Source organism: Vulpes lagopus, chromosome 6, assembly GCF_018345385.1.
Source record: "Vulpes lagopus strain Blue_001 chromosome 6, ASM1834538v1, whole genome shotgun sequence".
Taxonomy (NCBI): Eukaryota; Metazoa; Chordata; class Mammalia; order Carnivora; family Canidae; genus Vulpes; species Vulpes lagopus.
The window spans coordinates 62,956,427-62,970,535 of record NC_054829.1 but is presented as its reverse complement, the minus strand read 5'-3'; the positions used below and the strand labels follow the sequence as shown (position 1 = coordinate 62,970,535).

Sequence of the window (14,109 nt, the reverse complement as noted above, 5' to 3'; positions counted from 1 at the left end):
TAGTGTTGAGTAGTTGTGGATCATATGATTCACAATGCCTAAAATAGTACAGTTTGGCCCTTTAGTGAAAAATGTGCTGACCCTTGCCTCTATATCTAAGCCTTTTTTAGTCTGATCATGTTAAATAAAGTTCTAGTGGAGATTTATGAAGTTAGTATTTTTGTGTTTAATTTCTTATTCTGCTTCATTCTAAGATAGAATACTTATATATATAAAAATTTGAGTGGCAGTTTCCCAGCTTTCTCATCCATAGGTAGGCATAATACTACCTTGCAGGGTTTCTATGAGGAGTCAAGAAGAAATGTAAGTAAAATGTTTAGGGTGGGTGGCATCAAGAAGGAGTACAAGCAATGAGGAGGTATAATTAAAGGAAGTTTAGATGTTTATTTGGGTAGTTTAGGATGGCATGCTTTTTAAAAGCTTTCTTTCTTTCTTTTTTTTTTTTTTTCTTTTTCTTTCTAAAACTCTCAACTCTGATTTGTCCACAGAGCTGGCTATATAGAGGCCTAGTTTATCCAGGTTCTTAATAAACCATTGCTGAATAACCTTCCTCCATCTTTTCCTCCCTCCCTCCATCCCTGCCTTTGTCCTCTTGTCCTTTCTTTTACCTTATCTTCATACTTTCCTCTCTGTTTCCTTTTTGATATATGTAAGCCTTAGTACTAAATTTAGATCAGTGAGTAGTAACTACTACTACGGAGAGTATGCAGAGAACCTAACACATAGAAGAGTTTTTCTTATCTGTAGTTCCATTTTCTAGGAAACAGGCACTCTAAAATCTTGTAATCTCCCTCTCTTTATTCTTTTTTTTTTTTTTTTAAGAGAGTGTGAGCATGCAAGTGGCTGCTCCCTGTATTCTCATGTGATTATGTATATTAACAGCCATCTAGGTATGTGTAAAATCTGTTTTTTTACCACAGCAAATTTTAGGGCAGATCAGTTTTGTCTTGAACCTTGATGCCTTGATGCCAGCTTTAGACAGCATGGTTTTCTTCTGGGGACAGGGCAAATAGATGATAGATTCTCCTTAGCATTTGAGGGCACCTTGAAGATCTAGTGATACAAAAATTGACTCTAGTCCATTTGTTTGTAAGCACCCACTTGTTTCCTTGTTTCATGAAAACAAAATTAAAGCTAAATTTTTTTACTTGATTTTATTTTTAGGAAATCAGTTCAAAACCTGGGACCTAGCCTTTTCAAGTTATTATAAAACCAACATTAATATAAATAACAAAAAAATCTTAGAATATTTTTGTTTTTATTGACATTTGTCATTTTGTGGTAGCTTTAAGTTTTTGTAAGTATCACGAGAAAAAAATATGGAAAAGAGGTGAAATTCTAGGACGATATTAATGTAGGCAGCCTGGGTCCAAGGATCCAGAGTGGGGGGGATCCTCATGGGACGAGCCAACAGGATTCTTGACTTTGCCTAGGATAGAAATCAAACTCTTGGAGAAAGTAAAAGCAGAGTTTATTGAATAGTGTGAATGACAGAGAATAGCTGTTGGTCTGTCCGGGAAATTTGTAAAGGAAAATAGAATGAGTCTCAATGTTGCTTGGGGCTCAGGATTTTATATTGCAAAGAGATCTAGGGCATGTGTTCCTTTGGGAATCCAGGGTAGGGTCCCATCAAAGGCAAATGTCAGGTGAACAATAAGCTTATTTCATAAATTAGCAAAGGTAGCAGTATTGCTGCCAGTGTCAGCCGAGGTTTGTTCAAAGCTAATGTCCTGGAATATGTTTGGGATCTAGCTTTTCTTAGATGTTATCAGTTGTTTGGGGCCTAGGACAAAGCTCAGAGAATGATTAACTTTCGTTTCCCTTTAAGTGGGAACATAACTTCTTTGGCTTATTCAGAGACAAATATGGATTATGAGTAAATGGGGACTGCTAGAAAAATGGAACTTTTCTAGAATGGAGTCCCTTCAGTTTCTTTACTTCAATAGTAATAGCATTAGCAGACCCTTAGATGATAGTATGAACAATTATCTGCATTTCTTAAGGTTTTAATCTCCCTCACTTGAGAATCTTTTTATCTGTAGTAAATTTAATTCTGTATTAGTTTAACTAAATTATTTTGTTTATGGTTTAAAAAGAAGTTAAAAACAGGTCAGAATTTCTCATTGAAAGTTCCTCCTTTTTTAAAGCTAATACTTAAATGCATTAAACCTAAATTTTATATGCTACCTTTCTGTTAAAGTGTTCTTCCTATTCTCTCATTTATTTTACAGTAAACTGAGATTTTGGTAGAGGAAGATTTTAATCCCTAGTCCTCTAAGGCTCCGTGAGTCACACAGGGACATTAAATGGTTTTCTTAGAACTGCAGTTTTAGTATAAAGTTAGAAACATAAATGTTGAATGTACTTTATTTTACGTATAATAGGAACCAGACAGCAAGGTTTAAAAAGTAATTTTGTGTCTGGAAATAGGCAGATAACATGGAAGATGAGGGATTATTTAATTAAAAAAATATTTTTTTGAGGGGTTAAGAATTTTATCTTGCCAGGAAAAAGAGAGGGAGGAGAATTCTAAGTCTCTGTGAAACATAGCTCAAAGACATAGTTAGTATTAACATTCTTTTTGCTTGTATATGGAAAAACCAGTAACAGATTGATTTAACCTATCAAAGGAGAAATAGGAGGGGCGAAGAAGAAAAAAAGAGACATATTTGGAAATAGTGAATTTTGTTTTCCTTTACTTGGCTATGTTGCTGATAAACTGGAAACTAGTAAAGAGAACAATCAGGATATTCTCCTCGTGGGTAGGTTGACAGATTATCAATGAAAAACAGTTTTAGTTGTTTATGAATTCTTCAGAAGACCTTGGATGTTTAACTAGGACTTGAATGTAAGATTTGCCTTGTCTCTGTCTGCCATGGTCCTCATTAGCATTTCCATGCTGAATCTGTGTCAGAATTTGTCACTTGCTTTATTACAGTCTTATTCCTATGATTTTTTTTTCATTTTGTAAGGCTGTTCCATTTTCCTGGGGGTTTTGCCATTGTAAGTCATCATTTAAACATTATGTGTAATTTGTTAGTCTTCAGATCAGAAAGGTCTCAGTCTATTAGAGACTATATGGGAGATCTGAACTGCAATGTGTAAAGCGTTTTCAGGGGGCTTCTCAGTTATCTAGAAGAAATTAGTAAACCAACAAAAAAGTGTTTATATCGTTTATGATCTTTTACCTTACTGTTGCGTTGGAAGTTTATGTTAGGATTTTGGAATATTTTGCAAATTTTCTTTTTTATAGTTAGATTTACTATCACTATGTATGTTATCTTTGACAGAGAATGGAAACAATCTTACAGCAAATTCTGTTTCCTTACAGTCAAAGGCCGTTGGATTGCTAGATGTGGATGTGTATGGCCCTTCAATTCCAAAAATGATGAATCTGAAAGGAAATCCAGAATTATCACAGAGTAAGTAAAGAAGAGAGAGACAGGGCAGCCCTGGTGGCTCAGCGGTTTAGTGCCGCCTTCAGCCCAGAGTGTGATCCTGGAGACCCAGGATCAAGTCCCATGTCAGGCTCTTTGCATGGAGCCTGCTTCTCCCTCTGCCTGTGTCTCTGCCTCTCTCTCTCTTTCTCTCTCTCTCTCTCTCTCTCTCTGTGTGTGTGTGTCTCCCATGAATGAATAAATAAAATCTTAAAAAAAAAAAAGAGACAGTATGATAATAGATATCCTTTTTAAATTACCTCCTGAATGTCAGGTGTTGTGCAATGTACCATGCATACCTTATCCACAGTGTAGTATAGTCCTTCTGAAATCAGATATGGAGCCAGACTGTCTGGGTTTGAATGCTAGCTCTCTCACTGACTGTGTGGCTTTAGGTGAATTATTTAATCTCTTTGTACCTCACCTCTGCCCCCCTATGTAAAATAAGGCTAACAATTACCAGGGTTGCTGTGAGAAATCACTCAATTAGAAATTGCTGTTAAGAAAAAAAAAAAAAGAAAAGAAAAGAAATTGCTGTTAAGGAGCCAGGGCACGGAAAAGAGGGGATGGAGAGTAAGTAGTTCCTTAGATTTGCCTGAGGGCGCAAGTGACTAGCTAGTTTTGCCCTTTTTCCTCCCACCTTGTATGTTGATGCCCCCAAAGCAAGTCTGTCCCCTCTCCCCTATCTCCACAGTCACCAGAGATGAGCACATTTCTGATGGTGAAATAGAGAAGTATTTGCCTACTCCCTCAGGAAGTTGGAGAACTTTCAAAAAGCTCAAGTTGCAAGACAGGCTGCCATGGGGGTTTCTAAACCTCCCTGATGTGCATCGGGAGGAGCATTCACACCATTCTGACAGCAGCTTGATAATAGGCCTGTCATATTCGGCAGTGTATATGAGTCCTAAGGGTTGGGTTTTTGTTTTTGTTTTTTTCTTGTTTAAAGGAACCAAGGGACTTTGCAATTAATTGGACCCTGGAGCCTGGAGTAGAGGTTGGGAGCAATGCAGGGACAACTGGGTTGGAGAGAATCCCAATCCTTGGGGCTAGAGAGGAAGTTACACATATTCATATTATGAGGGATGGCTTTCTTCCTAGACTGATTGGAGGATATTAAGCTTTCTTCTGGTTTGAATTGGATACACTGCTGCTGCAGTCCTGATGGGCCTTCCTTGCTGATTTGGAGGGGATGGCCTTTCTCATAGCCCTCAGAGGACAGGAATGGAACAACTTTTGGCCCTGTGTCCATCACAGGCATTGACAGGTTTTTGTGTAGGGGATTATAAAATCCTCTATCTCATAACAAAGTGACCCTGGGTGGACCAAAGCTCAAAGGGCTTTGCAAAATTTTAATATATTAAAACAAGAGGCTACTAGAAAACATTCTATTGTATATAAAACCTGAGCTTTTAAAATAAAAAACCTAAAACCAATAAAAAAAAAGAAAAGAAATTGCTCATAAGTGTAGTGCATTTGACACAATACCTGGCACATAATCAGTGATCATTATCATTATCTCTTCACATTAAATGTGTGGATGTATGGAAGTATTTGAATAGAAAGTATATATTTGTGTTAGAAGACATGAAAATTATTTTTTCTAATCCTATATCTGTTGTATTTGTCTTAATGTATTTATAAAAACCCCTCAAATACTAGTTTCTTTTCCCAGCCTTCACTGCTATCAATAGGACAGTAATTTTTTGAGTAAATCTTTAATATTTATCATGCTTGTTATTACACTTTCTTGCAAAATTATCAAATGTAAAACATTAAGAACAAGGAAATGCTGTGATCAAAAAATGAGGTATTGGAAAGGGATATCTGGCTGGCTCAGTTAGTAGAGCATGAAGCCTCATATTGGGCCATGAAGACTACTTAAATACTAAAAATACTAAAAATAAAAAAAAGTATTGGGAAAACTTTTAACTTCTTGAAAATGGTTTTAAGTGAAATTAGTTTATTAAAATTTATTTCAAATTATAGGGGTGCCTAATAAAAAAAGTTATAGGGATGCCTGAGTTAAATAGCTGACTTTTGATTTAGGTCCTGGGATCCAGCGCTGTGTCAGACTTCATGTTCCATAGGGAGTCAGCTTAAAGATTCTCTCTCCCTCTCCCTCTGTCCCTCCTGTCACTCATGCTTATGCTCTCTCTCTCAAATAAGTAAATAAATCTTTAAAAAAATTATTTCAAATTGTAATAAGGGTATATAATTGAATAATTACTTTTCATTTCTTATTGGGCTTTTTATTTTCCATAGATCTAGGACAGAATGACTGTATTTACTGTAGGATTTTTGTTGGATTATCTGTGTAAATAATAGAAGTATTTTTTTGTTGTTGTTGTCATCAAATGTTAGTTAATTAGGCATTGTCTACTATCTAATGTACTTTTGTTTGTGCTTTAGTTGTTGGAGTCAATTGCAATGTTAAGTTCTGAATAATTATAGGAAATTTGAAGATGTAGTGATGATAAAATTGACCCTAGCAGTCTTACATTGTAAGCACTCAATTAGTTTTTCTTGTTTAATGAAAATAAAACTTAGAAAGTGAAGTTATTCTAGTTTCTTTCTTCTTTGTCCTTTTAGTGGAATGTATACTTAGTTTGTAAATATGTGACATATGCCAAGATGTCAAACTTCACAAAGAAGGAGTAATGAATTTGCGTACTTTAAATGATAGACTTACTATGTCTGTCTCTTGATTAAAGTAATGTGAAAACTGGTGCATGCAGCATACGAGTGATGGCAAAATGGAGCCCTTGGTGTCATTTTTTTCTTAAGCAGTCTGTTCAGTCTATGCCAATATACTTGAAGTGAACTTTATAATTTCTTTCTTCTTGTTTTACTGAAGCTGTAATCTTAAATTTGATGTTTGCAAATTGGCTGCCATTAAATAGGCTTTCTGGTAAAGATGAGATGCTGGAAATCTCGGAAAGCCTTAAAAGAATACTTCTTTTGTGTTGACAAGCTGATCTTAAGTCACCCAAGAAATGAACTGAATGATTAAGGCATTCACTTAAAAGAATGTGAATTCTTAAAAGCACAACTTGTAAATTATTTTTGGAATCTTAGGTAAGTCTGCCACCATTATACTAATTGGCATCATTTTGACATTTCTATATTTTAACATGTTAATTATCCTGTTGTATTCTCTATTGTAGAAAACAAAATGTAATATGAAATTATCTAATTAATAAGGAAAAACTGTGAAAGATTTGTTTTTAGCAGGTCATAAATCGTTGTGTTTATAATTAGCACCTACTTCAAGACAAATGGGTATTCTGTGCTTCTTTCCCTTTTTGAGTTATATCAGAAAGCTATCATTAAGGTGTGTAGACTAGTAGTATGGTACATTTATAATGTGGCCATATCTTTTAGGGCTGTCTGTACTTCACATTTTTTTCTAGTCTAATTCTAGGTTAAAAAAGCACAAACTTTATTTCTTATTTCCTAATCTTCTGACCATTCCTAATGTTTTTCAAAATTACTGGCACATTTTCAGTATTTTCTCTCAGATGAGAAAAATTAAAAGAACTTGCTATTGTTAGATAGTGGAAGGATTAACTTGCAATTTTATTTTTAATACTCTATCTTAACTTATGTGTCTTGCAAATTTTTGCTTTTTAAAATAGACTTCATTATTGCTGATTCATAGTTACTTTAATAATTTACTGGGTACTTTAATAAAACATGTTTTTTTTCTTTTTTTACATGAGAACAGAGCTTTATTTTTATTTTTGATTAAGATATAATTCACATACCATAAATGTCACTATTTCTTTTTTCTTTTTTTGAGGTTAACAGAAAATAAAGCATTTAGGAAAGTAGTTTGGTGAAAGCAGGATGTAAAATGAGTTTTGAAGGTGGAAGATGTGGGGAATATACATATATGAATTGCAGACTATAGGAAAAGGCAAAAAGACGAAAAATAACACTATACTAAGAGGCATGAAAAGTTTTGACGGTCTAGATTTGGTGAGGCTAACTTAGAAGAAATTAGGTATGCTACCAAAAAAAGAAAGAAAGAAATGTGATCTTTTTCACTTCCCTTCTGGACCTCTACTCTAGATTTTGTGTATGTGATATGCATCTATACTGGGTAATGGACTAAAATGATATTTTGTTGTTAAAATTGGACAGACTTCGTACACCCATGTTCATAGCATTATTCACTGTTGTTATTATGAATTCACTATTCATTATTCCATTATGTGGAAGCTACTCAACATATCTCAGCAGATGAATAGATAAGCAAAACATGGTATATACGTAAAATGGAATGTTAATCAGTGTTAGAAAGGAAAGCAGGAGCTTCCCACTTGGTAAACACATGATTTGGAGAGAGTGATGTGCTTGGAGAGGTCATGAAGTTATCTCATGTATCTCATGAAGTTCCTCATGTATCTTCCTATGTATCTCATCTCTCTGATTGTTTCGGAGTTATATCAATTTAATTTAATTTAATTTAATTTAATTTAATTTAATTTAATTTAATTTAATTTGTTTTCCAGCACCCATACCTCATCCTTTCCCTGCTTCCCAACACTGAGAGCTAACCAATAATATGAGTTATATTCTTTTATAATAAGCTGGTAATATGGTTGCAGGGATTAAGATGTGGACATCTTTGGAGGACCATCATTCTTCATATCATACCACCATTCGATCCCCTCCACTCAAGGTTTTTGCCACTGTCAACACAGTGATCATTCTGGACAATGTCTTCCATTGCACATCAGCAAGAATTTCTTCTTGCTATGAATCTAGGAGTGTAATATCCAGGTCATGAGTTTGTGAATGCTTACATTACTTTCCAAGATGTTTATATCACCTTATGCTCTGTTCGTTATATATGAGAGACACCATAGATCCACATCCTTTTTACATAGGACATAAGATGGTATCTCATTATTGTTAAAAAAAAAAATAAGGAAAGTCTTGCAACATCTTTGCAACATGGATGAACCATGAAGACATAGTTCATCCTAGGTGAAATAAGCCAGTCACAAAAAAGACAAATGTTGTATGATTCCACTTATATGAAGTGCTTAGAATAGGCAGAATCATAGAGACAGAAAGTAGAGTGGTGGTTGCCAGGAACTGGAGGGAAGGGGAGAATGGGAATATATTGTTTAATAGGTGTACACTTTTAGTTTCACAAGATGAAAAAGGTTATAGAGATGGATAGTCATGATGGTTGGACAGCTTTATGAATCTATTTAATATCACTGAACTATAGGCTTAAAAAAAGATGGTAAATTTTGTTTTATATATTTTACTATAATGACAAAAATTGGGAAAAAAAGTTAAATAGATTTGCCCTGGCAATATTACCACAATATAGGATTTCTTCAATAGTGTCCATGGTATCACTGTATTGACACAGTGATTGTGTTTGTTCTTTAAAAGAGCAATCATCACTGGAGGAAAATAAAATAGTAATGTTTCATTGGGAGACTTAGTAATTTAGTTTTAAGCCTTCTCTACTTTCCAGTTTGGAAACTTCACTAGTCTACCAGATACTAGGAGTTGGAGCCTAAAATTTTATTTTCATCTCATGTAAAAAACTTATTACATTTAAAATCCTTAATGTTATCATGACCAGTATTACCATTTGGAATATTACCAGCACTGTAAAGCTCTGTATGATGTGATCCCCACCTTCTATCTACTTCCATAGTCCCAATTCCAACAAACTTGCTTTGCTAATTCAGTGAACAGTGAGTTTTATTTTCCATCACCATAAATGTCACCATTTCTAACATGTGAATGTTTACATTACTTTCCAAAATGTTTGACAGTGTTTGAGCCATGATGGAGAGGACAGTATTCAGCATGCCAGCTTTGGGACTTTGAGCAACCTGGAAAAAAAGGAAGGAACTAGTAGGTCATTGTACACCACCATTCTTTCCTCTAACCATCTGTATTGCCAAACTAAAATAGTGCATGGACACTAAAACAAAGATGTTACTTGTTACTGTTTTTCTGGAGGTTGGTATTGTAATAGGTTAGGAGAAGTGGTGAATGAGGAAGCAGTGACAGTAAGGTTTTCATCTTATTCCCTGAGGTCTTTCAGTTAAGGAAAAGAAAGCAGAAATAGCAGCTTGCAGTTTCATTGGCTTTGAGATATCCCTAGCAGTATGTAAACCACAGACTTTCTTTTGAAGTGGTAGAGTGAGTGCCTTGAACTGAGTTCTCCAGAAAACAGATTCCTGTGGATTGCTAATTTATTAGAAGTACAAACCCAGACTGAGGAAGGAGACAAGGAGGAAGAGCTAATATGAAATTGTGCTATCAGATAGCTAACTGTCCCTTAATGTGACAGATTGCTTGACTGCCTGGGACTGTGTATGTGGGAGGAAAGGGGAAGAATTTATCTAATTATATCCATCTCCCATTGTCCAAAGCCTCACCTCAGTAGGTAGGAACTAACCTGCATTTCTGAGTTCTGTATGAGTGAGTCCCACCAGAGTCCTAAGGCATCCTATACTTTGGCATCAGGATGGTCATTTTTTTTTGGAGGGGGGGAGGTGAAAGGCACATAGTATATAGGCCTGAAGTGAAGTACTTTCAGAGAGCCCCTGTGTGACATTGGTCAGAGCCCATGCAGAGCTGGTGGCTGGAATGAGAGTGAAGCTAAAAGGGCGTAGAGAGGTCATGTGGGACTTTCAATGCATGGGGATGGAGGTGGGGAGCTGAGCTCTTCTGTACCCAGACAGCTATTTCAGTGAATCCCTTATTGACTGATGCTAGGACATAATGGCAGGGAATCAAGAAATTGCAGGATTCTTTCCAATTTTGATATCCTGAATTCTTAAGAGAACATAAATTGATCCCTCTAATCTATTAAACCAATACATTTCAAAGTTTATTTCTTGGGCAGCCCAGGTGGCTCAGCGGTTTAGCGCCACCGTCAGCCCAGGGCATGATCCTGGAGACCTGGGATCGAGTCCCACGTCGGGCTCCCTGCATGGAGCCTGCTTCTCCCACTGCCTGTATCTCTGCCTCTCTCTCTCTCTCTCTCTGTCTCTCTGTCTCTCATTAATAAATAAATAAAATCTTTAAAACAAAACAAAACAAAGTTTTATTTCTCAAGAGAGTGCATGCCTCAAAGGGATATTTGAGTAATATTTAGAAATTCAGTTTCATAGTTGTCTTTCATAAGATATGCACAGAAAATAAAATGGCTTTATCTGTTTTTAGTCATTTTATTTTTTCAATTTGATAATTTTTTATTTTTAAAAATATAACAGTATTATTTGTTGTAGTCATTGTGTTGTATATGTACATAACATATACTTTTTAACTTTAAAATATAAAATTTGATAGTATCAAACTCTAGATCTAAAAACTTGGTTTCTTTATGATTGAGGTTTTTTGGGGGACTTGTAATGCTTATCAGTTTTAAGTATAATAATATTGTGGGGATTGGGACTTGAGTATAAGGGCTAAGTTTTAACTGATGTTTGAGATAAAGACGGGTGCATCAGTAAGCCACTTTCTTATTTCAAACAACTGATTGCAAAATTTGATATTTCACATTGTACACTTGACCAAAGCCTCACAATAAGCAAGAATGTTCTGTCAGATTTGGGCAAGAATAGTAACTAAAATTGAGATAACAGTCTTGGTAATCTGAGTTTAGATGGCTGTGTTTGGATACAATATGGCTTTTTACTTATAAATGTTTATTACAGATTCCATAGCTGGAAAAAAATACACATGTACATGCATATGTACATACACACATATATTTAAGTAAAGCATCTTTTAAAATTGTTACTTGCAACCTAACACTGACTTAAAATAAAAGTGGTTGCTTTAGAAATAAATTATGCTTATTTTAAATCTAGTTTTAAAATGTGCTTATGTATTAAAAGTGAAATGTTAAAGGAAACATTATTTCCATTTACTTAGCAAATGCTTATTGGGTATATCCTATAGTTAGTAGTTAGTAAGTATGAAAAATATTTGATTTGTTGGCTGTCAGATCAAATAAGGTTTGTTGCTCATTCTCTTGGAGCTTATAATAGATATACTAGCCAGTGATCAAAGCATAATAAGCATAAGTAAATGCTATAATGGAAGGTAAGCATGCTTCTTTGTGAACTGAGATGGGGACTATAAGTCAAACTGGAAATTTAGAGAAGTCTTCTTGGAGGAATGATTTTTTGAGCTAAATTTTAAAAAATAGATGAGCCAGGAGTTGGTGGTAAGGAGTTGAGGATTGAAAGTAAGGAGGAAATTCCAGGCAGAAGGAATATTATCATGTGTTAAAAGCCTACATAATGCAAATTGTTTGGTATGGCAGTAAGTGAAGAATCTCTGTGGGTTAGTTGCAAGAGTTAAGATTGGGCCAAGAAAGATAGGTGATGATGGTCTTACCATAAATGCCTTTGTGCTTTCAGTTTGAGGAACTGATGTGTAACTCAGGCTGTGAGAAACTCTCATGAATTTTAGGTAGGGGAGTGATACTATCAGTTCTGTGTTCTAGGAAGTTCATTTTGGCAACATTGTGGAGGAAAGGTAATAGGACCAGATGTGGGGTAGGGCCAGTTGGGATGCTACTATAGTTATCCAGGTGAGATGTTATAAGGCCTGATTTAAGTATATGGCAGTAGAAATGGAGGAGAAGGGACCTAATTGAAAAATATTAAGGAGATTGAAATAATAGGATTTGGTAATTCATTGAATTTGAATGAGAAAGAGGTGTCTACGATGGCTCCTGGATTTCTGGATTGAGTGATTGTGTAGATAAATGTGTCATTTATCAAGATAGAGCAGAGAAGGAAAAGGAATAAATGTAAGGAAAGCAGTAATGAGTTAAGGTTTATTGAATTTGATGTCCAAAGAGAGTTAGGCAACAGGTGATTGGAATATATTGTGTTCAGGAGAGAGGTTTGGGTTAACAGTACAGATTTGGGAGTTAGCAGTGTGTGTGCGTGCATGTGTGCATGTGTGTGTATAGATTGAATATATATTCAATCTTTGCCCTCTTCCAGCTGCCTCATCACAGCACTGCGGCCTCCCCCTGCTGCCCAGGCACGCCATTTCCAAGGGCAGGAAGGGGCAGTGTCCTGCAGCCCATCTTTTCTGTGACTGTCTTAGGTGATGCGTGGCCCCCTCCACCTTTCCACCCAACAACTTCCTATCCCTGTCCTGCTGCACGGTCCAGAGTCTGGGACCTACTTTGTTTCTTTGTTATTTATGACCTTGTTTAAAGAAAATAAATATCTCCCAACCTTTATCGAAAAAAAAAAAAAGTTGCTAGTTTAGATCACTGATTTTCAACCTGGAGTGATTTTCTTCCCTCAGGAGGGAAGTTGCTAGTTTAGATCACTGATTTTCAACCTGGAGTGATTTTCTTCCCTCAGGAGACATTTGACAATGAATAGAGATTTTTGATTGTTACAGTTGAGGGATCTTATGGGTAGAGGCCAGAGATGCTGCTAGACATCCTGCAATGCACAAGGCATCCCCTTACAACAAATTATTACCTGGTCCAAAATGTCAGTTAGGTTGTGGTTGAGAAATTCTGACTTAGCTATGATAGCCCAAAAGAGTTATAGAGAGAGTCAAGTGTAGGACTGAGGATAGAATTTGATAGGATAGAACCCAAAGGGATCAGGGAAAGACTGAGAAGAGCTGACCAGAGAAGTAGAGAGAAGACAAGGAAAATATGAACATTAGAAGCCAAGAGGAAGTTTTAGGAGGAAGTAACAAATATTTTCAGAGTGGCTAAATAAGTTAATAATTGAAAATTATATTTTAAGTTTAATAGTATGTTACAACCACTATTTTGAAGATATCTCAGTACAACTTGTGCTATACTTCTTGAAGAAATATATTTTATAAAATATATATGACCCTTGGGAAATCAGTCATTTGGGAATCTGTTATTGAACATGTCTATAAAGGTACTGTGCTATGTTCTAGGAAATAAAGACAAGTAAGTTGAAAACTCTGTACTTAAGTTTGCAGTCCAGTGAGGGAGATGGAAAATGTCAGCACACTAAGTACTCTGGGAAGGTATGAACAGAGGACCATGGAAACAGGAGAACTTGTAATCTTTCTGTGATGCAGTCCAGCCAACCCTGGATCTGAGAAGGCTTTCAACTATAAAGCATGAAAAAGAGCAAGAGACTTGGTCATATTAAAAAGAGAGAGAGAAATTATGTTTACCTTTAAATTTTGTTTTAAATTTTCATATTAAAAAATGAACATTTAAACTATGGGTGATATATTCCATCTGTCATGAACAAAATACATATATGGGATGTTTTATTTATAAATCAGTTTAATCTATCATCCTTCTACTACTACTTCTACCCCAAAATGGTCTTTTATCTTCAGTACCTGAGGCCTGCCTTGTCTGCTCTATAACCTTCCTCCGTCCTCTCTATTGACTTTTGTTTCTTTGTAATTTCAGATAGAGACTGGAAATGGTAGTAGTGACAGGAGGCTGTGGAGAGTTGAAGGTTGTCTGGAGAATCTGTCGGTTTGTCCTGGTATCAGATTGTCCTCTTATAGGTCTCTTTCCTCCAAAACAATAACTGTCTACCACCTAATTCCAGGTTTGACCTGAGGTAGAGAGTGGGACTTTTTTCTCATAAACTTGAATGTTTTCAGGGTTCCTACTTTAGATACAAATCTTTTTACTCTATTCATC

General features: G+C 35.6%; 1 protein-coding gene across 1 annotated transcript in view; it reads left to right on the top strand.

The window, feature by feature from the left end:
• The window catches only part of NUBPL (nucleotide binding protein like), a 216,033-nt gene that overhangs the window by 49,229 nt on the left and 152,695 nt on the right, over nt 1-14,109 (top strand). The window contains exon 4 of the mRNA XM_041759641.1: nt 3,332-3,422. Coding sequence (XP_041615575.1) covers nt 3,332-3,422 — 91 coding nt within the window. The remainder of the gene's footprint in view (nt 1-3,331; nt 3,423-14,109) is intronic.